The sequence below is a fragment of the Osmerus mordax genome, chromosome 14 (genome assembly GCF_038355195.1).
Source record: "Osmerus mordax isolate fOsmMor3 chromosome 14, fOsmMor3.pri, whole genome shotgun sequence".
Classification (NCBI taxonomy): domain Eukaryota; kingdom Metazoa; phylum Chordata; class Actinopteri; order Osmeriformes; family Osmeridae; genus Osmerus; species Osmerus mordax.
The window spans coordinates 16864032-16890706 of NC_090063.1; the positions used below are offsets into that span (position 1 = coordinate 16864032).

The window sequence follows — 26675 nt, forward strand, 5'->3', positions numbered from 1 at the left end:
CGATCCTATCTCTTTGAAAACCTGAATACTATTACAGACCTACAGGTTAAAAAAAAAACGTGAAAGATAAAAATAAATAGGCTATCCGTCACGTTTCGGTTGTTAGATCAAATTTAAACATGAAGTCAAGCTTTTTTTTAATCTTTTTTTTTTATATAGGCTAATTGTCTGAAGATTGGAAAGGTGTCGTAGACGTCTGTATAAATACTCCGTGACTCTGACAAACTTTTAGTTTAGATTTTAATTTCTTTAATTTCCTTCGCGCCTGGCCTTCTTCTAGTAAAAAAAGGTCAAGCTCACAGTTAAACTATACAGTGGATAATTTTATAGTTGTTTCCCCCCCAACCGGCTTTCTGGGGCCGGTGTCTGGACGGACAAGGGGGCTCGAGACGACAACGCGCATGCAGCGCCGCCGCCGCCGCACACATATCGGTTTCATTCTTTGTCGGTTTCGGATGAGGGCGGAGGAAGCCAGGCCATTAGACTCCTATAAAAAGAAAGTATCTGAGATCATAAAATATCCTAGCTGCACCAAGCACTCAGAGCCATAGACGGACTGGAAGTCTCTTGTCAAGTTTCACTCCGACCTTGAGAGAGGTAGAGAATCAGCATTTTTTTTTTATACATTCGGCACTCGTCATTTATATTTTTCCTCCTCCAAGATTGAGCTATTGGTCTGTGTGTGATTTTTTTTAAGTTTACATTTATCAACGCCGATTACCCGTTCATGTTTCTGATTTATAGAGCGCTGTCTTTGATATCGTTGTAGTTCACAACGGGTCATCCTCACACATGGACTGCGTTGAAGAAAGTCAATTTCTTTGAGAACTTTCGACGCGTAACTGGAGAGTTGCGTCGGTACGCACAATTCAATCATATCCGTAGCGCCCTTTCGTTTTGGGGAGACATTTCAACCGAACTGTTCTCCGAGGATGGTCGTCTTCCCTGGGAATAAATACTGGTGTGTTGTCGCCTTGCTGGTCGCCGCGGTAAGGATGGGAGCGTCTCTGCAAGCGGAGGCTGCACGAGCCAAGGACAACTCTATCAAGGCGGCACTTCTGGGAGAGGCACCGACGCCGGCCACAAACCGGACAGCGATGCCTCAAACCGGAATCACCAAAAAACAAAACAGTCTTGCACAGGTATAGTGATATTTCTGTTCTGTTTTTAGTCTATTTATTGTATAAAATGTCATTCCAAATGGCATCATTTCGCACATGACTTATGCGTTTGATTTCGACTTGTTGAGAGACATTGTGTTCAGCGTCACCCAGTTTTATCAGTTTATAAAAAATGGATTAACTTTATTATTTCTACACATGTTCGTTTGGCAACTGTGGCAGTTGATTGCTTTAAAGGAATCCAAAAACTGCATCTATGCGTTGGACCTATTTGCCGTTGCGCACATTTCCAAGCGCGCGGAGCTTATACGTCCGGCTTTAAAATCACAGTATGCCTATCCGCCAATGCCTTAGAAAAAAGTTTCCCTCACGTGTGAATCGTTATTGGAAATTACAGGGATCGGACCCGCTCGTAAACGTTAATTGCGTTTTAGACCTTGACGCCGCAGTCGGCTGGGCTACACGTCCACCGTGAACGATTAACGCCAGGCAGAAATGTGAGAGAAAGTTAACACTTGAAGGATAATTTCTGTCTGGGCCTAGATGTCATTAAGGAGGACCAGACGCTAGCTAGGATTATAAAAGACTTAGAACTAGAGGGGTACTCTTACCAACCGCTTAAACCCCACTCATAGTGTTATCAACTCCTGCTGTTTCAACAGGCTGCGTAAGTGGCTTGCCTTGGGCGAGAACATTAGACCAACATTGGGCGAGCGACTCTCTGATTTCAGAAGAATACATGTGAATTTGACCGTGTTTATAGCATAAACATGTAAATCACGTGCAATTCTTACATAGATTTTACTAACTTAACGACATCTTATTCAAAATCAGTAACCAGAAAAGTATAAACAAGCCTATCAGTATCACTCTCAGAGCGTGTCTAAAGATGTGTTTAAAATCCACAGACATTCGCATGGGGTGTGTCGGTTACGATGAATTTGTCTGCAACTGTACAGTCTATAGCAGAGTGACTGCGACCTGCTGCTTATTTGAGCAGTAGATGGCACCAGCACACTTCTACTTTTCCCATTTAGAAGCAGCTGATTCCCCGTTTTGTCTTTTACAATCGGCCGTGTTTATATCAGCGCAGCTCCTCACGAGTGTAGATTTAATTCGGTCGAGCGCCGGTTCTGCGGCTGTCTCCTGCGGGTTTATGCCGCTGTCTAAAGAGATACCTCCCTGCGATGGCGGCTAGCGCTGAAGAGGGAAGATTCGTTTTCTCTCGGTCTTTCTCTTTCGCGAGTTCTTTCTCTTTCTGTCTCTCCCTCTTTCTCATGTCCATCTCTCTCTTTCAATCTCTTTCTATCGCTCTCCCATTCCACATTTCTCCGTGTGTATCTCCCTCTCTCTCTCTCTCTCTTTCTGATGGGAACACATCCAACCACAGAGAAGCTGTGCCAGACCTCTGTTTAACTGTCTGCTCGCAACCTCGCCATCCCAATAATCTGTAGTAGTTTGGGCAGCCAGGACCACAGACCACTCAGCGTGTGTGTGTGGAGACCACCCTCCTGCTCTGAGCAGAATGTCACGGCTCATTAAGCAGCGCGTCCAGAGGATGATTGGTAATCACTCAGTTGTGTGTGTGTGATGCTCTTGTGTGTGTTTGTATGCACTCATCAAATGTAAAGAACCATAGACACTCCCCCTCTCCACAGCGCCTGTTTAACAGGCGAGTGAACCGCAGGTAACAAGCTCAGTCAGCAGTTCTTAAGTAGGATTAAATTGTTGATAAGAATAGCAGCTCATATGATTATGATTTATTGATTATAGTTTAAGATGATTGATTAAAGGTTTAGGTTATTTATTAAAGGTTAGAAAGGATGTTAGGAAACTGTCAAAAGGAGAAGGAGGACCAAAGAATTCCAAGTACCTGGACTTGTTACACGCTGCTGGAGTGCAGGTGGTTAGGAATGGACTGCTGCTGTGATCTATCACTTGTAGCTCATAACTTGAAGGATCATAAGAGGCATTTGATTTATGACAGAAGTCAGAACTTTGGGACCGTTTCAATGGGGTGATTTCATTTGGTGATATAAATCAAGCTCACCTTCGGTTTATGACAGCTTAGATGCCACAGGTGTATGAAAAATGTCGAATATTCTCTGTGCAAAGCATTTGGGTAAACTATTTCTCTGTCTGAACAATGAATTCCTTCACGCAGACTCAAAATGTATGGAGAAGTTGCCACATGGTTGAGTTTGTTACATTTTCTGATGGTTCTCTGGCAGAATACCTCAGCTTTGAAGGCTTCTGTAGGCTCAATGTGTGAGAGATTTCAACCCTTGCTGGTTTTGGAGGGGGAGAGATAATCCACCATCACTATGCTTTAGTCACTTCTCTCTGTTTTCCCATCTGGCAAGACCACACACACACACACATACACTACACATCTAGTGCTCGTTCCAAATAAACACACATCTCTCTCTCTCTCTCTCTCTCTCTCTCTCTCTCTCTCTCTCTCTCTCTCTCTCTCTCTCTCTCTCTCTGTTGTAAATGGCATCAAGCAGCTGTTGAAATGCTGTCTTTCTGGCCCTTCGAGTATCTGACCATCAAAGACGTGCAGACGATGACAACATGAGCTCCCAATAAACTGCCCCCTCTGGCTCTCTCTCAAACGTAGCTAATTAGAGCGGCAAGCAGTCGCTGTGTGTGTGTGTGTGTGCGTGTGCAGGCCACCCAGTTACAGTAAAAGCAGCCATCGGTGCTTCAGGAGACAATATGGCTGATCTGCTGGATATGGGATGTATGTTGTCATATAGAGGCCATGGCTAGGGAACCAGGAAATGGAGTGACAGCCTAATCTCTTGACTGTGGAGATTGTTTTGTGCCCAGTCGCTGACTCCTGTCCTCCTTACAGGCTAACAATGAAAGTCACGCTGATCACTTCAGTCAAGCTGTATGCGTATGTGTGTGGAAGGTTGTGTATTTGAGTGTGTAGGGCTTTGTGAGTGTGTGTGTGTACCAGCAAGGTCAGGAGGTTACGCCATAATGGACGAATGAGGTGGGACGCAAACCGCCTTGACCCCTGACCCCACTTAAGGAGGTGTGTTCAGTACGAACCCCCAGATCGGCCGACGGGGCTGTTTCACATCAGCGGGCGTCCTCCTCAGTTTGAAACCGTTGCTTGATTGGTTTGATTTCTCAGTGCTCAGAAAACCCCCCCCCCCCACACACGCTCCTGGTGATGAAAGAAACCAAGGTTGTGATTCTAGAAGTAAGGGTGTGTGTGTTGAAAGCTTTTCTATTTGATCTGATACTGTGTGTGTGTTTGTGTGACAGCACGCGTGCAGACTGTGTTGGCGGGTCTGTATGTGTGTGTGTGTGTGTGTGTGTCTGTATGTGTGTGTGTGTCCAATGAGGTGTGTTTACTTAGTGACATCGTTTGTTTGACTCTGTGAGGCCACTGGCGTTTGTTAACACCACATACTGGTTTCCTTCTGCAGCTGTGAAGGTCACGTAACACCCTGCCAGCTCTCTACGCACTGAGGCCCTCGTGTACGTGCGTTTGTAAATGTAGCGTTATCTGTGCCATGGCCAACCCGCAGAGAACGCACGCTGTGATACTTCAGCTTACGTCGTATTTACCAACCCTGCAGTTCATCGGCTAATCAGCGCCTTTCTCCGCCCATTATACCATACATTGTGAGCATTTAAACGCGCAATTGAATGGGCCTCCTTCTCTCTTTCTATCATGGATCAGCCACCAAAGTCAAAACACCAAAAACAAAGATTTAGTAATAACGAAGTTGATGTGCTTGTTCATGAAGTAACAGAGAATTTAAATATTATACAAGGCCGGAATTCCACACCGACACAAAAACTGTAATATTGCAAGATGCTTAATCTTTAATCTTAATCTTAAGATTTTAATCTCTCATCTCTTTATGGGAATTCCCACTTTTCCCTTGACCCTCCCGTGAATGCATATGCATGACACGGAAAAGCGCAATTTGCCATTTTCAGTTCCCGCGACAGGCAGTCTGCGCTTTTACCTCAATGCGGCATGTTTGTACATACCTCGCCTACCTTACCTTGCTTCTACCCGAACGTTGCGATTCAAATACGCCTGAAATGGGTGCAAACGCTTTGGTACATGAGGCCTTCTGTGTGTGCGTGTGTGCATGTGTGTGTGTGCGTGTGTGCATGTGTGTGTGTGTGTGTGCGTATGTGCATGTGTGCATGTGTGTGTGTGTGTGTGCGGGTGTGTGAGTGCGGGTGTGTGTGTGATATTTTAGTATGAAAGACCCATTTCCTGTTACTTCAACCATTTAACTGTAACCTAAGCTCTTGTCTCAAGACAATCCTTCAAACGTGAGAATGTAAAACCGTATGACATTAAGCTGTTGTCACAGTATTGACATGTAGGAAATAATGTAGTGGCTTAGCTCTCTTGTCTAAGAGACTTAGTTTAAAGCAACGTTTACTTACTTAAAGCAAGAAAGCTTTGCGGCCTCTGCAAATCCTACGTGACCAAATCTGAAAGCAATATCAATCTACAGTCATTCTTCAGGAATGACAGAACAAGGTAACTGGGGGAAGGGGTTGTGTTGCCAGGCAGGTTAAAAGCTCTTCATGTGGATCAGTCAAAGCCCCTGAGATCAGCGCTCCCGCACACCACAAAGCCTTCATCCCTTCAAACCAGCACGAGGGACGCCCGAGACCAGAGGGTTTCCCTCCTCCTCGCCCCCATTTCCTTCCTCCCCCTTTCGTCCCCCCTCCTCCCAGCTCTGGTGTCTCACAGAAGGCAGAGACAACGCTGACCCTGTCATGCCCCCTCTGTTGCTGTGACAACCTCCTCCAGGATGGAGCGACAGAGAGTAGGAGACTCGAGGGGTTTATGTCCCATAAAACAGGGGAGTGACAGAGAAGAGTAGATGGAGGGAGGGAGATTGGAAAGAAGTGTCAGTTTTAAGTGGGATGAAGGAAGGTTCTCCAGTTGATTGAGATGCATGGAGGCGGAACCACATTCCTGTCAGAAGCCAGGAAGAGGCGTTGTACGACAGGGGAAGATGAGGCTCGATCATCAGATGAGATTTCAGCTGAGGGGTGGGTGCACTTGTATCGGCATGTTTCAAAGGTCTGCCTTCGCAAAGGGAGGGGGAACAGAGGGGTGGGGATGGCGTGTGTAAGTTTAAATGTCTTCTTGGAAACTCGCAGCTAGATAGGGTTAAACAACGTAAGACGTTAGGAAGGAGCCTGTACTGTCAGACTCTGCTTGGCTTTCTGCTGGTCTGCACCGTGAACCGTGTTCGGTCAAGTCCTCTTTTTCATCCTGTTGAGATTTTCATTGTCTGTCTTTAGTGTCTCCAACGACAGCCTCATATCAGCCTTGCTTGGCACACTGATAATTTGCAAGGTTCGTGAAATATAAAATGTAGCCCAAATCCATCATAGTTTTGGAGGGACTCTTTACAGAATTAATTCAGAGATTCATCGGAGTGATATAACACTGGAAAACTTGTGATAAATATCCTCATATGACTTCATCCTGTTCCCCTTTTATTCAGCTGCACCGTCACCAAGGAATCCAGCTCATGTTTCCTTATTTCTGCCATGTAACTGAATGGCTGGATCAGCTTTTCCATCTGGTTCCAGTGTGACAAAGTGAATGTGACTCGCATTGTATCTAAAGGCATTTAATCTGGTTCAGTGTTAAACACTGATATAATCAGGGATATTGAATGACGAGTTTTAATGTCTGTGAGATACTGAGACACATCTCACCAAAAAAATCTCCTTTGCCCATGAGCATGCGGCACATGTTTTGATTTAGACCCATCGTTTTCACCAGAATGCACCAGATATTTGGATATTCCGATATCCACGCAAATATTCCGATATTTTGATCGATATTGCGATATTGCTTACACAACATTCAGTGTTCACGTATTTGAGCTCTGTTATCTCTAGGGTTAGGGTTAGCTCTACTCTTTGACCCTAGCACCCTGGTTTACCTGGTCATCACACCTGCAGGTCATCACACCTGCAGGTCATCACACCTGCAGGTCATCACACCTGCAGGTCATCACACCTGCAGGTCATCACACCTGCAGGTCATCACACCTGCAGTACACACACCTGTTGTTGTGGAAAGATCTGTCTTGGTTGAGGCCATGTTGTTGTGGCCTGTACTTGGCATCGCTGTGTTGTGTTTATTAAATCACGTGGTCATATCGCTGCCCCTGTCGTTGTTACGGTAACAGCAGCAACGTGCCTAAACGTGGTGGGAACGACGGGATGGAAAAGACTCACGAACGCCAAAATATTTGCCTGTTGTTTGGAGAGAAAAAAACCCCCCTGCTATGCAAGGGAAAATATTTGGTCACAATCACAAATTCCCCCCACTCTCCTGAGGTGCTGTTAAACAATGACTGTGCAGATGGCTGATTAGACGTGGAGAGAAAATGTTCCTAGAGAGGGCTAGATAGAGAGAGAGAATACTTGACACAGACAGCTGTGTTTATCTCTTAATCGTTTGTTTTCCACCACTTATATAGACAGAAATGTGAAGGCTGAAGACACACAGAGACACTCTGTCGATCTGGAGGCGGCTGTCTCAAAATGTTTCCAAAAGCTCAGGCTTCTAGTCAGAGTCACATAAAAATACCTCGGGAAAGAGAGGAATAAAAGAGAGGAATAAAAGAGAGGAATAAAAGAGAGGAAGAAGCTCTAATTGAGAGAGTTGGACAGCAAGGTTTTATTTGACTTCATAAGCAGAACCCAAATGTTTTCCATCATGTCTGCTCACCATTTCAACAAAAATCAGATTTGCACAATGCTGTTGAATGCATTTCATTTTAATAAGAATACATTTTCGGGGAAAACTGCACTTTATGGGTGACAGGGTGGGTGATAATTAAACGTCCCTCGACCACTGTCTCAAAAATGCTGATTTAGACAGGACTCTTAATAGCGTAAATAGAACGGATATCTTAAGTTCACTGGAAGAGAGATAAACTGTAATATACTGTAGTAGACTATAACTAAGTATCTCTCTGGTCTCTCCAGGTGTAACTAAGTACCTGTCTGGTCTCTCCAGGTGTAAATAAGTACCTGTCTGGTCTCTCCAGGTGTAACTAAGTATCTCTCTGGTCTCTCCAGGTGTAACTAAGTACCTGTCTGGTCTCTCCAGGTGTAAATAAGTACCTGTCTGGTCTCTCCAGGTGTAACTAAGTACCTGTCTGGTCTCTCCAGGTGTAAATAAGTATCTCTCTGGTCTCTCCAGGTGTAACTAAGTACCTGTCTGGTCTCTCCAGGTGTAAATAAGTACCTGTCTGGTCTCTCCAGTTGTAACTAAGTACCTGTCTGGTCTCTCCAGGTGTAAATAAGTACCTGTCTGGTCTCTCCAGGTGTAAATAAGTACCTGTCTGGTCTCTCCAGGTGTAACTAAGTACCTGTCTGGTCTCTCCAGGTGTAAATAAGTACCTGTCTGGTCTCTCCAGGTGTAAATAAGTACCTGTCTGGTCTCTCCAGGTGTACCCATGCAGCAGTGATAAGGAGTGCAGTGTGGGGAGTTACTGCCACAGCCCTCAGCAGGCTCCATCACGCTGCCTCACGTGTCGCCGGAGGAAGAGGCGTTGTCATAGAGACGCCATGTGCTGCCCCGGCAACCGCTGCAGCAACTGTAAGTTTGTCCCATTATGTTTCTCATATCTCTCTCTTTTCTCTCAGTATCGGAATGTAAATGATCTGACAGGATGAATAGAGGATCACAGAGACAAATACAAGCATGTCAATCACAGATCAGAACGGTTTTGGGGCTACGTGAGAAGACAAGCCATGTCCTGGTTGTTTGATGGAAGTCAGTGTTCAACCTGCACTACCCCAACCCAGGTTCACACAAAAACATCTTGAGTTGACTTGGAGAACCTCATCGGGAGGACCTGCACCATAGGTTCTTGTGTTCTCCTGTCCTCTCTTTAAAGGTTCCACATGTGGAACCTTTAAAGAGGTTCCTCTTTGAGGTTCTTCTGGCCACGCTTCTCTCCCTGTCACGTGGAGAACTTGTGGAGGCCTGTCACGCTTGACGTGTTCTGGTTTCCAGTCCAGGGAAATACAACCACTAACCCTGATTAAACACATGCTTCCACAACTCTGATATAGAGGCTGCTAAGCCTCTTATAAAGCCTTAAATGGGCATTCTGGACCCTGGTACGAAACAGAATTAACTCGCTTAAGAAGGACTCTTAAGCGAGCAGATTGATAAATAACCGCCAGTGACCCTTGACCCTCGAGCTAGGCTCGCTCTGGGTTCACACGCAGTTGGTCTCCAGGTCGTTTTCTCCGTGGTGCTTCTGAAGGGTCACTGTCTGAGCGATGTGCTGCAGAGAGACATAGAGAGAGAGAGCCGTAATGAAAGCAGCATGTCTGCAGCTGAACAGACACATGGAGCTGTGCTGCGGTGACAGGAGATGGATCCAGGACGCGACTGAGAAGAGAGAGTCAGCAGCTCTCTGGTGTTATTATGATGGCAGGATCGTAGGACCGTAAGCCCACAGACAGTAAAAGGTTGTTTGGGATTGCTGAATGAGATCGCTCTTTGAACTTGACGTGTCTTGGTAGTCTGTGACTCCTGGAATGGACAGTCTAATAGAGGCAAAAGGAAAATGGAAGATGAGATTGTTTACTTGGCTTGAGCTTTCTAGTAATAACAAGCCATTATGGTTTACAGTTCCAAATAGGTGATTCAGATAAAATGGAGGTTAATCAAGAGAGGACATTAATAATAATATATTCATTTAGCAGAGAATTGTATCTAAAGCAACAGACAAGCTGGGATTTGAAACCTTCAACCTCTTGATGGGCAGTCAATTGCTTCACCACTAAGCTATAGGAAGTCGTTCGTGGTAATGTTGTGTAAACTACCCGCAATGTTGGGGCTATCTCGACGACGACTTCGTCCTAGTCGCTAAATAAAAGTGTCTGCTAAATGAATACATGTAATGTATTGTAAACTTCTAAATGTCTTGGTTGTATTGTCTGTGTTGGTTTGCTGGCGTTTAACCGTCTCCTCACTCTCTGCTTCTCCAGATATTTGCGTTCTCATATCGGAGAGCGTGCTCTCTCCTCACCTCTCAGACCTGGACCAACACAACAAGCTTTCCACCAAAGACCCGGGCTGGAAGAGGAGTGGGAAGGCACAAGCCAAGCATTCTCTCAAAGGTAAGGAGGAGACCATCTCTCTTTTCCATCTAAAATCTTAGAGACCTAGGTGTACTTGACGTGAAATTGATTCGATTCGGTGTTAGCACTTCTGAAACACGGTTGGACTGGGTGGTGTCATGTTCATGGCCAAATCAAGTTAACCTGCGGGAACTTAGGTGGTTACTCCAACGACCATGTTTCTGTGAATGTGCGCCGAGCAACACCAGCTGCAATCGCTTGAAATCAATCTGTAAGACTTCCTGTTGACGTACAGAGAGGTTATTATAATGAGGTGTTTTCAAGGAAAAGGCTATTTACTTTAGTTTGTGTTTGGACTGGTTCACCTCAGAATGTCTCACTTCTCTGCTGTGGAACCTTAAACGCTCATTATCAGAAAGAGGGGAGAGAGGAAAGTGTGAGAGAATGAGATAGACAGGAAGAAAGGAGAGGGAGAGAGAGAGAGAAAGGGAGAGGGAGAGGGAGGGAGAAAGAGAGAACACAACACAGAATGCAGCAAACCGTCAAGGCTTAGCGGAACTAACCGGAAGTCGTTGATTGGCTCTCATTTCGAAACGTTCCCTTTTGACAGGAAATGGCGGTTTCGCCAGCCATGCACGGGAAACCGCTGGTTTGCGTGTCGGTTGAAGCCGCTGGCAACCAGGGAACTACGCATTCGGACTTGTTTCACAGCAAACTCGCATGACTAAATAACATGTCCAATAAGTATTTGTAGTACTAATTATGTCTTTGAAGGGGTAATACGAATATCCTGCCAAGTGTATCAGATTCTACCTCAGAGGGGTTAACTCGGTTAATAAATCAGGAAATGGGTTTCCTCAAAATGAAGAATGTCTAAAGACTGTTTCAGTCCTTTAGCGTAGTGTAATTTGAACGGAGTGAAGAAAAACAAAAGATGGAGTTGAGCTGTTTGGGATGGAAGCCATAACGCTGTAATGAACTGTGATTGAGCATTTCCTTTGGTTCAGTTGTTGGGAACTGCCCTCAATCAGATTTATTTGCTGGAGTGCGTACTGTAAATGCACTGCGAAAAAAGAACCTGTTCTTAATATGCTCCCCCCTCCCCCCAGGCCACGAAGGAGACCCATGCCTGCGTTCATCCGACTGCTCCGAGGGCTACTGTTGCGCCCGGCACTTCTGGACCAAGATCTGCAAGCCGGTGCTGCGTCAGGGGGAAGTGTGCACCAGGCAGAGGAAAAAAGGCTCCCACGGCCTGGAGATCTTCCAGCGCTGCGACTGCGCCCGGGGCCTCGCCTGCAAGGTGTGGAAGGACGCCACCTCCTCCTCCAAGTCCCGCCTCCACATGTGCCAGAAAATGTGACGGAGAGGGAGGAGGGGAGGGAGGAAGGGAGGAAAAGGGGGAGACTAAGGAGGATGGGGAGGAGGGGTGGGGTTTGGGAGGGGAAGGGAGGAGGGGGGACTGGGGGGAGGGAGGTGTGAAGGGGAGAGGGAAGGAGTCCCATCTTACCCAAGGGGCGGCTAAGACTGGTGGAAGTGGGGAGAGATGGGAGGATGGAGGGAGTGGAGGAGAGAGGAGGGAGAGATGGGAGGATGGAGGGAGTGGAGGAGAGAGATGGGAGGATGGAGGGAGTGGAGGAGAGAGGAGGGAGAGATGGGAGGATGGAGGGAGTGGAGGAGAGAGGAGGAAGAGATGGGAGGATGGAGGGAGTGGAGGAGAGAGGAGGGAGAGATGGGAGGATGGAGGGAGTGGAGGAGAGAGGAGCGAGAGACTGAGGGCTTCCACCTTGTGAGTGACGAAGGTTCTGAGAAGGTTGTAGACGTTCCTTTTTTATTGTTTGTCAGATAACCTCACACCCACAGAGTCATAGTTACAAGTCAATACATTCTTTTTATTTTGTTTTATTTTGTATTTCTAGAAAGCAACTTTCAAACCTTCTTAGAACCTTCATGGATCCGTGTTCCTCTAGCTCAAAGAAGTAGAACCCAAGGTGGAGAACCACAATTGCAGCCAGGATAACTATTTTCAGGCCTCATGTTAAGAGCAGGAGCAGAAGCTAGGTTAGATGCACTTGTGAAAATAAGCCATACACAATGCCTTTATGTAACCCAGTTGAATTTGGTAGACAGATTCCTCAGTTCAAATACACCACTGCTAGTTCCTTTGTAGGATTTGTTTGTTCATTTCATGTGTTCTTGTTTTGGCACATACAGTTCCTTCTACTTTCACAAATCAATCCAGTTCTAGATTCAGATCTATGGTCTGTTGCGTCTCCCCACTGCATTTAAAAAAAGCGACTGTCAGTCGTTTGATCTGGCAAACGTGTCGTAGACATGGAGTTCGGCGTTAGCAGCCGTGAGCACCAGATCTGTGTCAAAGACTGTCAAAACTCTTGAGGTGTGCTTGATTGAGCTTGCCCAGTGCTGAGAAACTAACTGTGCCCCCGAAAAAGGGCAAAAGTCCAGAGTTGAATCAAACGCACCTCAGAAAACACTTTCAAGTTCCTGATCCATTTGATGTAGTTGGTGTTTTTGACCCAGGTCTGGTTATCAAAGCGTGTGGTGTTCCACGAAGACTGCAGGGCCAGAACTGAGACCAGACACAGAGCCGACTCTGTAACCCAACACTTAACCATATCCACATGAGATCCAAAGATTATATTGAACACATATCGGGTTGATCTATTCGTACAGTAATTACTTATGAATGAAAATTTGTGGAAAGATGACTGTAATTGGGAAAACACACCCAAGTAATTTGTATGCCTTCATCTTAAGTTTCAAATCTGTGTTCAACTGGAAATGTCATCCAGACATCCCAAGACTTCCGGAAGGTTCCGGGAGTCTCCCGCATTTCAATAGCGCTCCCTGACCACGCAAATGCTATACAATCTCCCGGAAATCAGGGAATTTGTATTTCGAGTGAGCGAGAGACTGTCAAATGGTCATTTCTGGTAGAGATAGGTGCATATGGGGGGGGGGGGGGGGGGGGGGGGGCCACCTCCCGGAAATGAGTCTCTGAAGGTTGGGATGTCTGGTCATCATGAAATGTGATTTCATGTAACAGTATTTCCATTTTCTGTTTTCTACTGGAAACCCGCTCCTCGTTTTATCTCATAATCGTTGATCAACACATACTCAAAGCAATAACGTGCACTTTGTTTTTTTATTTTGTTCAATTTTGTTTTCGGAGCTCCATTTACTTATTGTTTTGTAATCATTTAAAATCATCAATAAGCTCTTATATTGTAAATAACTTGGAAACAATTGAAAGTGTATTTAAAAAAAATTGATGTATATCATGTACATACAGAAATAAACATAAGAATGCCTTTAATGTATCAAGAGAATGACTAGGTGAGATGCTAGACAAGGTGATAAGACAGAAAGATCCAGAAGGAGGCCAGTCGGGTTCAGGGGTTGAAATCCTTCAGTCCATTGCGTTAGGCTTGGGGGAAAGTAATTAGTTAGCGTTGAATGATAAGTCATGTAGCTGCAGCATATTGGAGGCTAGTTCATGTTAGGTTTTGTATCCCTCTCCAGCTGTTTAAGCTGTCAAGATGGAATCAGGAAGTATATCTAATAAAACAATGCTGTTTGTTAATATTATTGTTTGCTGGTATTTCGTGTGTATTTACAAGGATGAACGAATAAAAGAATGTATTTTGTATCACTGCAGACTGGCAACATGGTTATTATTAATACCTAAGAATGCATGGGGTTTCTGCATGATATTGATCACCATTTCCATTGGACAATCTATATTCATATGACGTAAAGTCAACTCTTTAGTAGTTATGTTTGTTCTTGCGTTTGAATGTACACATATAAGGGTTTCATTGAAGCTCCATAAACAAAACGACCACAAGCTAATTCATTTTAAACAACTCTGGAATGTCCGCCTGAAAAAGCGTCAAATCCGACCATTCCTCTCAACTGTCAAACTGTAAGATTGTCTTTGAAAGAAAGCGAAACAAACACTAAAATACTAGAGAGTTAAATATTTGTTCACGTTGCCGACCACTTCTGAAGGAATGGAAACAGCGAGGTAATCCTTCGCTGTTTGTATACGAGACTCACAGAAGACTGGAAACCTCAAAGTTAACATTTGGAGTGCTAAGGTAATTTTATGTTTCTGGTCGTTTGTGTTTGAAGACAAATTCGATAGGTATTTAGCGTCTAGATTTGTTAAATAATGTAGAGTTAGTTTGTCCATTGTGTTCAACGAGGGTTGTTACTTCACAGACAGGGTTTAATTTCTGTACCGTAAGCCTACTATATTTTAATTTCAGATACAGTAGGCTACTTTCATTCAGTTAGTGCTAAGCAACAAGTTTTGAGTTCAAATTCAGTTGCCTGTAGTAGCCCAATACTAATAATAATAGACCCATATCAGTTGGCTTTTAGCTCAACAGAACCCCACATTTAGAAAATCTTTGATATTATATTCTTACATTTCCTTAAGTTATTAAAAACTTTTACTGACTGTGTGTCAGTAAAAGTTTCTGAATCAGTCCAGTAAATGTGCTCACCAGATGCTGGGTAACCTTGACAACACATCAGTCCTTTCCGGAACGTTCTAAAATGAGTAAGCTGGTTTTTCAGTGATTCAGCAGAAGCAATGCCTTCTCGGTTTCAAATGTACAGACTTACAACACATTATGTAACGTAATTTGACTAGGGTTAGTGTTAGGGCAAGGTAAAAAAAAAATGTAAATTGTGATTCCGTATTATTTTAATCAAATGTAAGGTTTTAAGTAAACTATAAATTAAATAAACTATCCCCTAACCTGGCTTTGAGGCCAAACACACCTTAACTGCAGTGTAGCTGTTAGGGAAAACATAATTATGTTTTTAAAAGAATGTCACGCACCACATAATCATAAACACTTTTCATTGTGAAAAGGAATCGTAATGGGCTACGTTTCCATGGACACCGTTCTGCCTGTAAGTAGATCAGAATAGTTAGAGCAAAGAAGCAATTAGTGCAACATACTAAGACCTATTCTCAATCATTTGCACTTAAGTTTTTATAGATATTTTACAACCGTCTTGTTTCAGGTGGTGAGAGACCCAGTAAATCATTTTCTCACTTTCCTTGACAGTACAAAGGAAAAGCTGTAATAATGAGATCCCAACTCTACTTTTCTCTCCAGTTCACAAAGTAACGCGCTTCATCCAGCGAGTCTCCAGACATCATATTCTGTATTTTTCATGTGTTTCTGATCTAAAATAATGACTCTCTGGTTTACCTTTGTTTGGATAAGGTTTCTGTGCTCTAAGAATGCTGGCTCCTCTACCGGAGGGTCATTCTCCCCTCACTGTGCCAGAGTTTACCCAGAGACACAGGGAGGGGACTGGGGAGAGAGGGAGAGAGAAAGGGAGAGGGAGAAAGAGGAGAGAGACAGAGAGAGAGAGAGAGACAGAGAGAGAGAGAGAGAGAGAGAGAGGGGAGGGAGGAGAGAGACAGAGAAAGACAGAGAGAGAGGGAGAGAGTGAGTGAGAGAAAGAAAGAATGAGAGTCAGACAGAGAGACATACAGAAAGAAAGAGAGACACAGAGAGAGAGAGAGACAGAGAGAGAGACACAGAGAGAGAGAGAGAGAGAGGACAAGGACACCAGAGAGACGTCAGGTCTCCATGGAAAGAACGAGCCGTTGGCAGAGCAGCACCAGACAGCAGTCATCCCCGTCGCCACGGCACCCTCCCCGTTGCCACGGCCACCTCCCCGTTGCCACGGCCACCCACAGTTTCAGAGTGTCAGCGTCGCCTCCTAATGAGCCGACAACGAACCTCCTGCCCAGTCCACAATTTCCAGGACATGTCAGCAGAAAAGACGGAGGAAAAAACACACAAGGACGAAGTGGAGAAGACAGGTGTAGGAGTGCCCACAGGCAGGGTGGCTGTATAGACAGGGTGGGTGTATAGATAGGGTGGGTGTATAGATAGGGTGGGTGTATAGATAGGGTGGGTGTATAGATAGGGTTGGTATATAGACAGGGTGGGTGTATAGATAGGGTGGGTGTATAGACAGGGTGGGTGTATAGACAGGGTGGGTGTATAGATAGGGTGGGTGTATAGATAGGGTTGGTATATAGACAGGGTGGGTGTATAGATAGGGTGGGTGTATAGACAGGGTGGGTGTATAGACAGGGTGGGTGTATAGATAGGGTGGGTGTATAGATAGGGTTGGTATATAGACAGGGTGGGTGTATAGATAGGGTGGGTGTATAGATAGGGTGGGTGTATAGATAGGGTTGGTATATAGACAGGGTGGGTGTATAGATAGGGTGGGTGTATAGACAGGGTGGGTGTATAGACAGGGTGGGTGTATAGACAGGGTGGCTGTATAGACAGGGTGGGTGTATAGATAGGGTGGGTGTATAGACAGGGTGGGTGTATAGATAGGGTGGGTGTACAGGCAGGGTGGCTGTATAGATAGGGTTGGTATATAGACAGGGTGGGTGTATAGATAGGGTGGGTATATAGACAGGGTGGGTGTATAGATAGGGTGGGTGTATAGATAGGGTTGGTATATAGACAGGGTGGGTGTATAGATAGGGTGGGTGTATAGACAGGGTGGGTGTATAGACAGGGTGGGTGTATAGATAGGGTGGGTGTATAGATAGGGTTGGTATATAGACAGGGTGGGTGTATAGATAGGGTGGGTGTATAGATAGGGTGGGTGTATAGATAGGGTTGGTATATAGACAGGGTGGGTGTATAGATAGGGTGGGTGTATAGACAGGGTGGGTGTATAGACAGGGTGGGTGTATAGACAGGGTGGCTGTATAGACAGGGTGGGTGTATAGATAGGGTGGGTGTATAGACAGGGTGGGTGTATAGATAGGGTGGGTGTACAGGCAGGGTGGCTGTATAGATAGGGTTGGTATATAGACAGGGTGGGTGTATAGATAGGGTGGGTATATAGACAGGGTGGGTGTATAGATAGGGTGGGTATATAGACAGGGTGGGTGTATAGATAGGGTTGGTATATAGGCAACTGTCAGGGCCCTCTATATATTTTAAAAGTAATCCGTTCAAATTTTATTTTATCAATTCATAATTTGACAATCTAAAGACAATGTTTCTGAAATAAAGCCTTCAATCCCTCCAGTTTGTGTTGGAATGTAAAGAGTTAAATGCAAAAAATCCACTTTTGTCACACTATCAGAACTTTGCTGCTTCCGTTGTTGGGAGGAAAATGCTATGCAGCTCTGTGATTGGTGGTCCAGCTATGAATTTACAGGAGGTCCGATTAAGTAATGAAAGAAGAATTTCCACTGACAGTAAATTTAACCAATCATATCTTCCCTCTAAATGGGTGGGCTTTGTTATCGCTAACTTCAACCCGCAGTAGGGAACGCGATCACAAGCTAATAAACTAGCTAATGTAACGTTAGCTTGTTCGTTCACTTCACAATGGAAGCCGCGAGTAACGTTCCCAGCTAATGAGAACATTGTTTCACATTGTTATGCGCCGCTTTCAAGGTTAACTTTTAATGAGAAGTTGGAGTTAATCGGCAAAGGAAGACCTACATCAGAACTTAATTTATTTAGGAGAATGGACTTCGTTTTCAAGTTAAGATCATCAAAGGTAGGCTATGTTATTTATAAACGTTTTGGCCGCCGTGCCAACTGATGTTATTCTGAGCCTCCGCTGCCACTGTTTTGTAACCCTAGCCTAGCTTCTACGTTATAGTGTTGTGCAGAATGACCGGTCAATCTGTTGTACCAACGCAACGTCATTATGCACAATTACCGTAAATAGTGCCGCAAGCGCTTGCTCAAATAGGCCTATTGCGTAATGACCAACACAATTTCATGTAGGTCTAATGATGTGTGCGCGCTATATCGTGTTTTTTTTTATCGACGAGTAATTGGGGTCAGAGGGCCAGGGTTTAAGAGTCACGGAGAGAGGCTGGGTATTTAGATAGGCCGGGTGTATAGACAGGCCGGGTGTATAGACAGGCCGGGTGTATAGACAGGCTGGGTGTATTCAGGGTGGCTCTATAGATAGAAACAGACTGGCTGCCTGTTTTGCACGCCAGAACAAAATATTTGATTCTGCGTTGGCTGCAGGTACAAAGCTGTTCAGCGTTGTCCCCTCACATTCAGCTAATGTTTTGGGGAGGGTATTTGATTAAGTACATTTTTTGTTTGAAGCAGTGCAAATACCCCCCAAAAAGTTATAGGTCTTTTTCATAGATCTTTTTAAAAGTAAATTTTTTATTTTTTTAGTTGCAAAATACTTTCTGCATTATCAAAGAATGTAACCATAGCACGTGAATTTAAAACTAATTTTGCAGAACAATATTTTCATGTTGTTCAAAACGTTCAGTCAACTTGATGGCTAGGGGTTATGAAGTGGTGCACAATCCACAGAGGTTGCAGTGAGAATAATTGTAATCGTTCTGACTCAGTATCATTGCTCAGATACTTAAGATGTGAGAGAATTCCCAAGAACTTCCAGTACTGTAGAGGTATGGAGGACAGGGGGTGTGGGGGGGGTGACACAGTCCCCTCTAAACTCACCTGGGAAGAAAAGCACATTGTTCCCTTCAGACCTGCCAGTCTCCTGTTCCTAGAGTCAGGCCTGTCAGCAGGAGAAACCACAGGGGGGGGGGGGGGGGGGGGGGTGAGGTGACTCCAACACCAACCGACTCCCAGCTCTCTCTCTGTCTGGCTTTGTCTGGACATGTGCACAGTACGCCATTGGCTACTGGGAGAGGAGAGTTTGTCTTGAGTGATTTCATAGGCCAGTGGGAGAGGTGAGGTAGTCCAGAGTGATTTCACATTAGGGTCTGGAGTTACATGGTGAAGTCCATACACACAAAACTACTGACTACAATCAGCATTTTTGTATTTGCCAAAAAAATACAAATAAAATGGGGTTGTCATGGGTAACTGTCTGAGTGAAATGATAAGTGTGCTCGTGGATGGGCTGGTGTTCTCAGGTTTCAGGGTCTGGAGGAGCATCAGCTGATGGATGTTCAGATACACCTGGATCAACACATCCAGGGCGTAGGGTTTCTGCTCCAACACTGCCCTGCACCCCAGCATCTTTATCATCCTAATCACAGTTACACCTGTTACACGATCTCGCTCAAACACACACACACACACACACAAGCATGCTTGGGGATTGTGACTATCCTCGAATTTCTATCAAACATCTGGCTGCTTGGGGTATTTCCTTCCGTCAACGCAGACACACACACACACACACACACACACACATTCTCCAACGCAGACACACACACACACACACACACACACACATTCTCCAACGCAGACACACACACACACACACACATTCTCCAACGCAGACACACACACACACATTCTCCAACGCAGACACACACACACACATTCTCCAACGGAGACACACACACACGCAAACACATTCTCCGACGCAGACACGCAAACACACACATTCTCCAACGCAGACACACACACACGCAAACACACACATTCTCCAAGGCAGACACACACACACGCAAACACCTTCTCCAACGCAGACACACACACACACGCAAACACATTCTCCAACGCAGACACGCAAACACACACATTGTCCAACGCAGACACGCACACACACACATTCTCCAACGCAGACACACACACATTCTCTGCGCCAAGCTGTATCGATTTTATAGAAGCACAAATGCATGCGAGGAGGGTCCATGTGTTTGATCTACCACTACCCCAGAACTACCCCATCCACTCCTCAGGAAGGAGATAGAGAACAAAGAGTTCCTGCCAAATGAACATGGAAGTCATTAAGCTGGAAGAATGACCACCCTGGTGTACACTCTGAAATCAAGAAAAACAACAACTCCAGGATTCTGTTATTTAGTTTTTTTGTTTTCGCTGTTTTGATTATGTCTTCAAACAAAACCAAAGAGAATTTGGTGAGTCACACATGCATCAGGGTTTGTGATTTTACTGATTGGTCACGTTTCTTCACTGTGGCTTATCTCTGTGTCAGGAGGGTGTGGAGACCCAAACCTTACTCCTCTTGCTCTCCTCACCCTTCTCTCACTCCTCCCCCTCCTCTCACTCTCCTCTCACCTCATCCCCCTCCCCTCACCTCCTCACCCTCCTCTTACCTCCTCCCCCTCCCCTCACCTCCTCACCCTCCCCTCACCTCCTCACCCTCCTCTCACCTCCTCACCCTTTCCTCACTCTTCTCACCCTCCTCTCCCCCTCTTCTCACCTCCTCTCACCTGGCCTGTGAAAGCCTCGACAGAGATATCGGGGTGCGATGACATGGAAACGGGAGCGTCGGGGTGTGGTGTCATGGAAACGGGAGCTCCATGCTGCGCCAGGCGTCAGGGGAGCATGAGAGAGTGTACAGGCAGGAATACAGCGCCTCCGTCGGAGATTCCAGCTCCTCTTTGATCAGGATTTAATGGCCTGGATGGAAGTATAGAGGTACTTTTATTAAGAGAAGGTGGACCGGGGGGGTAGTTCAAAGTGTGTATATATATTATATGTATATATATTTTTCGCTTTTTATACGGAAAACGTAAGTGCTGTATCTTTTTCATGCCAAGGTACGTCAGAACAGGTTGTGGACTTGTTTTGAGGATGTGTGTGTGCGTGTAAGGGTGTGCGTGTGTATGGTCTGTCTGTGTGTGTGAGGAGGGGTGTGTGGAGGGGTGGGGTGAGTGTGTGTGTGTGGAGGGGTGAGTGTGTGTGTGCAGGGGTGAGTGTGTGTGTGTGGAGGTGTGTGTGTGTCTGTGGAGGGGTGAGTGTGTGTGTGTCTGTGGAGGGGTGAGTGTGTGTGTGTGGAGGGGTGTGGCTAAAGGGTTACCCCTCCTCCCCCCACCATCTCCAATCTCATCCCTGCTGTTATCTTTCACGTGTGAGGGGAAAAAATAATCTTTGTCGCAATCCCTCACTCCGGACAGTAGAACTTGATAGGCACCATTGAGTGTTGTTGGGGAGCCGGGCTTCTGTTTCCTCTGTGGGAGGGAGGGAGGGAGGACAGTTGGAGCTTCTGTCTGTATTTCCATCCCTCTTTCTCTTCTTCCTCTTCTGAATCTACCATCATCCATCTTGTAATCCCCCAGTCTCTCCTTGTCCAAGATAACGTCTTTTTCAAGATCCGTTTTACTGAGACGGTTGAGTGTGAGAGGGGAGGACATGAAATTAAATGACCCTGGCTGAAATCGAACCCGTACCCTTGTGTTAAGACCTTTTGTGGTCGGTGCTCTACCCAGTGAACCACCTACACTCAGTTAAAATAAATCCAGATTTGATCAGTTTTCAATCCCAGGCGAAGATCCACCCAAATGTGTTTTATCAAGAGTTTGGTGTGAACCGCAGCTGTCCATGCTGGGAACACGGAACCAGGGTAAACGAGACACCAGCAGTAGCGAATCTCTACCAGTCTGGTCTCTCTCTCCCTGTCTGGTCTCTCTCTCTCTGTGGTCTCTCTCTCTCTCTCTCTCTCTCTCTCTGGTTTCTCTCTCTCTCAGTCTGGTCTCTCTCTCTCAGTCTGGTCTCTCTCTCTCAGTCTGGTCTCAGTCTGGTCTCTATCTCTACCAGTCTGGTCTCTCTGTCTGGTTTCTCTCTCTCTGCCTGGTCCTCTCTCTCTCTGTCTCAGCAGACTCTTTTATCCAAAACCACGTACAATTACAGCACATCGAGAAAGTAGAACAGAAGATGAAGGATCAGAGGTGCGGTTCTACCCGTGTTTGGGTTGGATCCCTCACGTCTCCATCCCTCTCGTCTCCATCCCTCTCGTCTCCATCCCTCTCGTCTCCATCCCTCTCGTCTCCATCCCCTCTCGTCTCCATCCCTCTCGTCTCCATCCCTCTCGTCTCCATCCCTCTCGTCTCCATCCCTCTCGTCTCCATCCTCTCGTCTCCATCCCTCTCGTCTCCATCCCTCTCCCACGAAGGAGGCGGCTTCTTCAACCAGAATCAGAAACAGCGACACTGAAAACACGCTCATTCCCCACCGCAACACCGCTCATTCTCACCCTCAAGCTTGTTCGGTTGTCGTAATCACAAACCGTCTCGTCCTAACCTGCCAGCCCAGCGCTCAGCGTCGATTGTGGATGGCTGATTGATGACTGTGGACAGGACTGGTCTCTTTCCTGAAAGACCTCACGGCTCCGGGAACACACAGATCTTTCCGGAACATTTCACCTGCTCCCGCCCGTTCTAGCTCTCCTGGCTCACGCTCCCGGTCACCAGAGAGTTGCTTCACGGGTGGTTTGGAGGTAGAACACGTTCCTCTCTCTATATTTATTTATTTCTGTCTCCCTCGTTCTTGCTTTCTCTCTCATTCTAATGCTCTCTCATTCTAATGCTCTCTCCTCTGCTGTCCTTTTTGCCTCCCTTTCTCACCCTCTCTCTTTCTATCACCCTCTCTCTTTGTCTCTCTCCCTCTCTCTCCCCCTCTCTCTCTCTCTCTCTCTCTCTCTCTCCCTCTCTTTCTCTCCCCCCTCTCTCTTTCTCTCCCCCCTCTCTTTCTCTCCCTCTTCTTTCCCCCCCTCTCTCTTTCTCTCCCCTCTCTTTCTCTCTCCCTCTCTCTTTCTTGCCCTTTCTCTCCCTCTCCCCCTCTCTTTCTCTAACCTCTCTTTCCCTCCCTCTCTCCTTCCTCTAAGAAGCTGGCCTCATCTGGAAACCCAACATCACGTAGCTGAGAGGGTGTTCCCTGCGAGGCAGGCTGTGTGTCTGATCATTCATTAGCAAGCTCAGGGCCTCTCTCTTCCTCTCCTCCTCTTCCTCTTCCTCTCCTCTCCTCATCTCCTCCTCCTCTTTCCTCTCCTCTTCCTCTCCTCCTCTTCCTCTCCTCTTCCTCTCCTCATACTCCTCTTTCCTCTCCTCCTCCTCTCCTCCTCTTCCTCTCCTCATCTCTTCTCTCTCCTCCTCTTCCTCTCCTCATCTCCTCCTCCTCTTTCCTCTCCTCATCTCCTCATCTCCTCTCCCTCTCCTCATCTCCTCCTCCTCTTTCCTCTCTTCTTCATCTCCTCCTCCCTCCTCTTTCCTCTCTTCTTCATCTCCTCCTCCTCCTCTTTCCTCTCTTCTTCATCTCCTCTCCTCCTCCTCTTTCCTCTCTTCTTCATCTCCTCCTCCTCCTCTTTCCTCTCTTCTTCATCTTCCTCCTCCCTCTCCCCAGGCCACCCAGGTTCTGGTCCAAACGCGCCGATCCGAGATTGCGAGTCCAACATGTGCCAAATCACACTTTGAGGTCGTTTGAAACCCTCTGGGAATTTTGGCAAGGCATCGTTCGCTCGAGGTGGTGTATGTCTGGCAGTAGGGGAGGAGAATGTTTTGCATGCTAACCCTATCAGGACTCGATTCAAACATAGGAATACTCTGGAGGACTTGAAAGATATCCTGTACTAATTCAGCTTGGACAGGAAATCGTGTAAGATTGAGAAACAGATTTGACTCAGTTTTAGCTTGGTTCTGTGATGTTGCCTCTCTGAGAAGGCTTCCAGTGTGTGTCAGCCTAGCAGTAACCTGCCAACACCAACTAGGCAGAGAAAATACAAATCAAAACTGACAAACTGTGGGGTGTTTCTTATTCAGACCTTCACCATTAGGTTTTTGTCACACCTGCCTCCACACAGATGTGTCAAGGTTGGCTGCATCCCAGCTGAGGGAGTTAGTTAGTGTGAAGAGTGGGTGTGTTTCCATTGGAATTTGGATAGGATGTGAGTCAGAAAGAGAAAAAGAGAGAGTGTGTATGAGAGAGAATGTGTGAGAGAGACAAAGAGAATGTGTGAGAAGGGGAGAGAGAAAGAGAGAGCTGCACTTGTGAACGTGATTCGCTTTGGGGCTGTTGAGTCAGTTCCCCTCTAACACTACTTACTGACCATCTGCCTCCTCTTCCTTTCTCTCTACCTGTCTCTTTACACACACACACACACACACACACACACACACACACACACACACACACACACACACACACACACACCACACACACACACACACACACACACACACACACCCTTTATCTCCCTCCCTTTCATTCTCTCTCACACCTTCCCTTGAGACTGATACTTTACCAGAGCCCTCCATCCATCCCTTCCTCCCTCCCCCTTTCTCTGTCTCTCTCTCCCTCCCCCTCTCTCTCCCTCCCCCCTCTCTCCCTCTTTTCTCTTCTCCTCTGGGCCCAGTGGGACCAAGTTGTGAATGGACGACCTGGAAATGGTCTGCGTTTCAGGTGACAGGCGTGTGGAAGTGAAGCTGTGACCCACGGCCATCAGGCTTCCCACCGTCCATTCACAAAACGGAGGAAAAGGGAGGGAGAGGGAGGGGGGGCGAGTCACCCACACCCCTCTCCCCCCCCTCCCCGCAGGGAGTCCTCTGTGTGACATCATGTCTCCAGCGCTGGGTAGACGGCTTTGTGTTCCGTGACTGGGCTCAAACCGTTTTTTATTTAATGTCCCTCCCTCCTTCCCTAGTAGTGTGTCTGTGTGTGAGAGAGAGAAAACTGAGTTAGAGAAACAGGGAGTAATGGAAATGGAAAAGAGAACAATCGTGTTTGTGAAACCCTCCACTCCCTTAATACACACACACACACACACACACACACCACACACACACACACACACACACACACACACACACGTAGCCACTCACACACAGAAACACACACAGAAACACACAGAAACACACACAGAAAACACACACAGAAACACACACAGAAACACACACAGAAACATACAGAAACACACACAGAAACACACATTGGAACAACTGAGCTGTGCTGATCCATCCCAGAGAGCAGAGACGTGTGCGGTGTATGTTCTGGTGGGGGCTGATCCCTGCTGTCTCCAGGAGACAGACTACCTGTCCGTCTCCTGGAGGGGAAGAAAACCTCGCTTCACACCACTTCTTTTCAACTCCACCATTGTTGAACGTCATTTATCAAGGGGGTGCTCTGGCCAAGGGCCCACTGTGATGGATGGCTGAGATCGGCAGGTTAGAGAGTCACTGTGATGGATGGCTGAGATCGGCAGGTTAGAGAGTCACTGTGATGGATGGCTGAGATCGGCAGGTTAGAGAGTCACTGTGATGGATGGCTGAGATCGGCAGGTTAGAGAGTTATCTGAAAAGGTAATCTGGCCTTTGTTTTAAACTCCAGATTGGTTTTGAGATCAGGTTAGATGATATGAGGGGAAAGATGCTGATGTACAGTTGTTATTTAAACCCTCCTTTTCCACATCCCTCCCTCCACTCCCTCCCTCCCTCCCTCCCTCCCTCCCTCCCTCCCTCCCTCCCTCCCTCCCCTCTCCCTCCTCCCTCCCCTCCCTCCCTCCCTCCCTCCCTCCCCTCCCTCCCTCCCTCCCTCTTGACCCGGTGTCTACAGACTCATCTGCATCCATCATCAGAGCTCTCTGGTTTCCACGGAGACCAGTCCCGTCAGAAGGAGTGATTTATCCCGCGTCGCTTCAGGGGGTGTGGCCGGGCCTGCCGGTGGTTTGAAGTAGCGAACAATAAACCCTGCTAGTCCTCCAGGTACACGGAGGTCTGGGAGGGGAGGAGGAGAGGATGAAAGGGGAGGGAAGGAGAGGAGGAGGAGAGGATGAAAGGGGAGGGAAGGAGAAGGAGAGGAGGAGGAGAGGATGAAAGGGGAGGGAAGGAGAAGAGAGGAGGAGGAGAGGATGAAAGGGGAGGGAAGGAGAGGAGGAGGAGAGGATGAAAGGGAGAGGAGGAGGAGAGGAGGAGGAGAGGATGAAAGGGGAGGGGAGGAGGAGGAGGAGAAGGAGAGGATGAAAGGGGAGGGGAGGAGAAGGAGAGGAGGAGGAGAGGATGAAAGGGGGAGGAGAGGAGGAGGAGGAGAAGGAGAGGAGGAGGAGAGGATGAAAGGGGAGGGGAGGAGAAGGAGAGGAGGAGGAGAGGATGAAAAGGGGAGGGGGAGGAGAAGGAGAGGAGAGGATGAAAGGGTAGGGGAGAAGGAGAAGGAGAGGAGGAGGAGGAGAAGAAGCTGGAGGAGGAGGAGGAAGGAGAGGAGGAGGAGAGGATGAAAGGAGAGGGGAGAAGAAGAGGAGGGGGAGGAGAGACAGGTGAGAAGATAGGAAGAGACCCCGGTACCATTCACATCCAACTGTAGATGAAGATGAAGTCACAGGTTCGAATCCCTGTACTGTATGTCTGTATGGAAGCATCTGCCCAAATGAATACATTATTTTGACCAAGACGCACCTTAGTGTGATTGTGTGTTGGTTCTGGATCTAGAAGCTTCTAAGATCTAGAAGAAGGGGTTGTGGTAAGAGTCGGCTGTGTCTGGTTCAGAGTGCAGGATGGCAGTCGTGTCTTCTCGTTGCCTGGGTTACCTGGAGAAGGATGCAGGGTGGGGCACAGACCACCCAACACCACAGTGTGTGTGTGTGTGTGTGTGTGTGTGCCCTTCGCAAGCCGATAGAACCGTTGCAGTTAATCGCTGACGATTTCTGTCC

The 26675-nt window shown here is 46.7% G+C and overlaps 1 protein-coding gene across 1 annotated transcript; it reads left to right on the forward strand.

Annotated features, from left to right (window-relative positions):
- The first annotated feature begins 932 nt into the window (after window positions 1-932).
- On the forward strand, window positions 933-11607 carry dkk2 (dickkopf WNT signaling pathway inhibitor 2). Its single transcript, XM_067250971.1, has 4 exons — window positions 933-1142; window positions 8598-8748; window positions 10155-10286; window positions 11357-11607. Exons 1-4 carry the CDS (start codon window positions 933-935, stop codon window positions 11605-11607), a joined length of 744 nt encoding a protein of 247 aa, XP_067107072.1.
- Window positions 11608-26675: the final 15068 nt, after the last annotated feature.

What these genes read in the sequence shown, in the direction of transcription:
- dkk2 (XM_067250971.1), top strand. Translation starts at nt 933, where the DNA reads ATGGTCGTCTTCCCTGGGAATAAATACTGGTGTGTTGTCGCCTTGCTG. An exon ending in CGGCAACCGCTGCAGCAACT is followed by an intron (nt 8,749 to 10,154) that starts GTAAGTTTGTCC and finishes CTGCTTCTCCAG; the next exon opens with ATATTTGCGTTCTCATATCG. An exon ending in AGCCAAGCATTCTCTCAAAG is followed by an intron (nt 10,287 to 11,356) that starts GTAAGGAGGAGA and finishes CCCTCCCCCCAG; the next exon opens with GCCACGAAGGAGACCCATGC.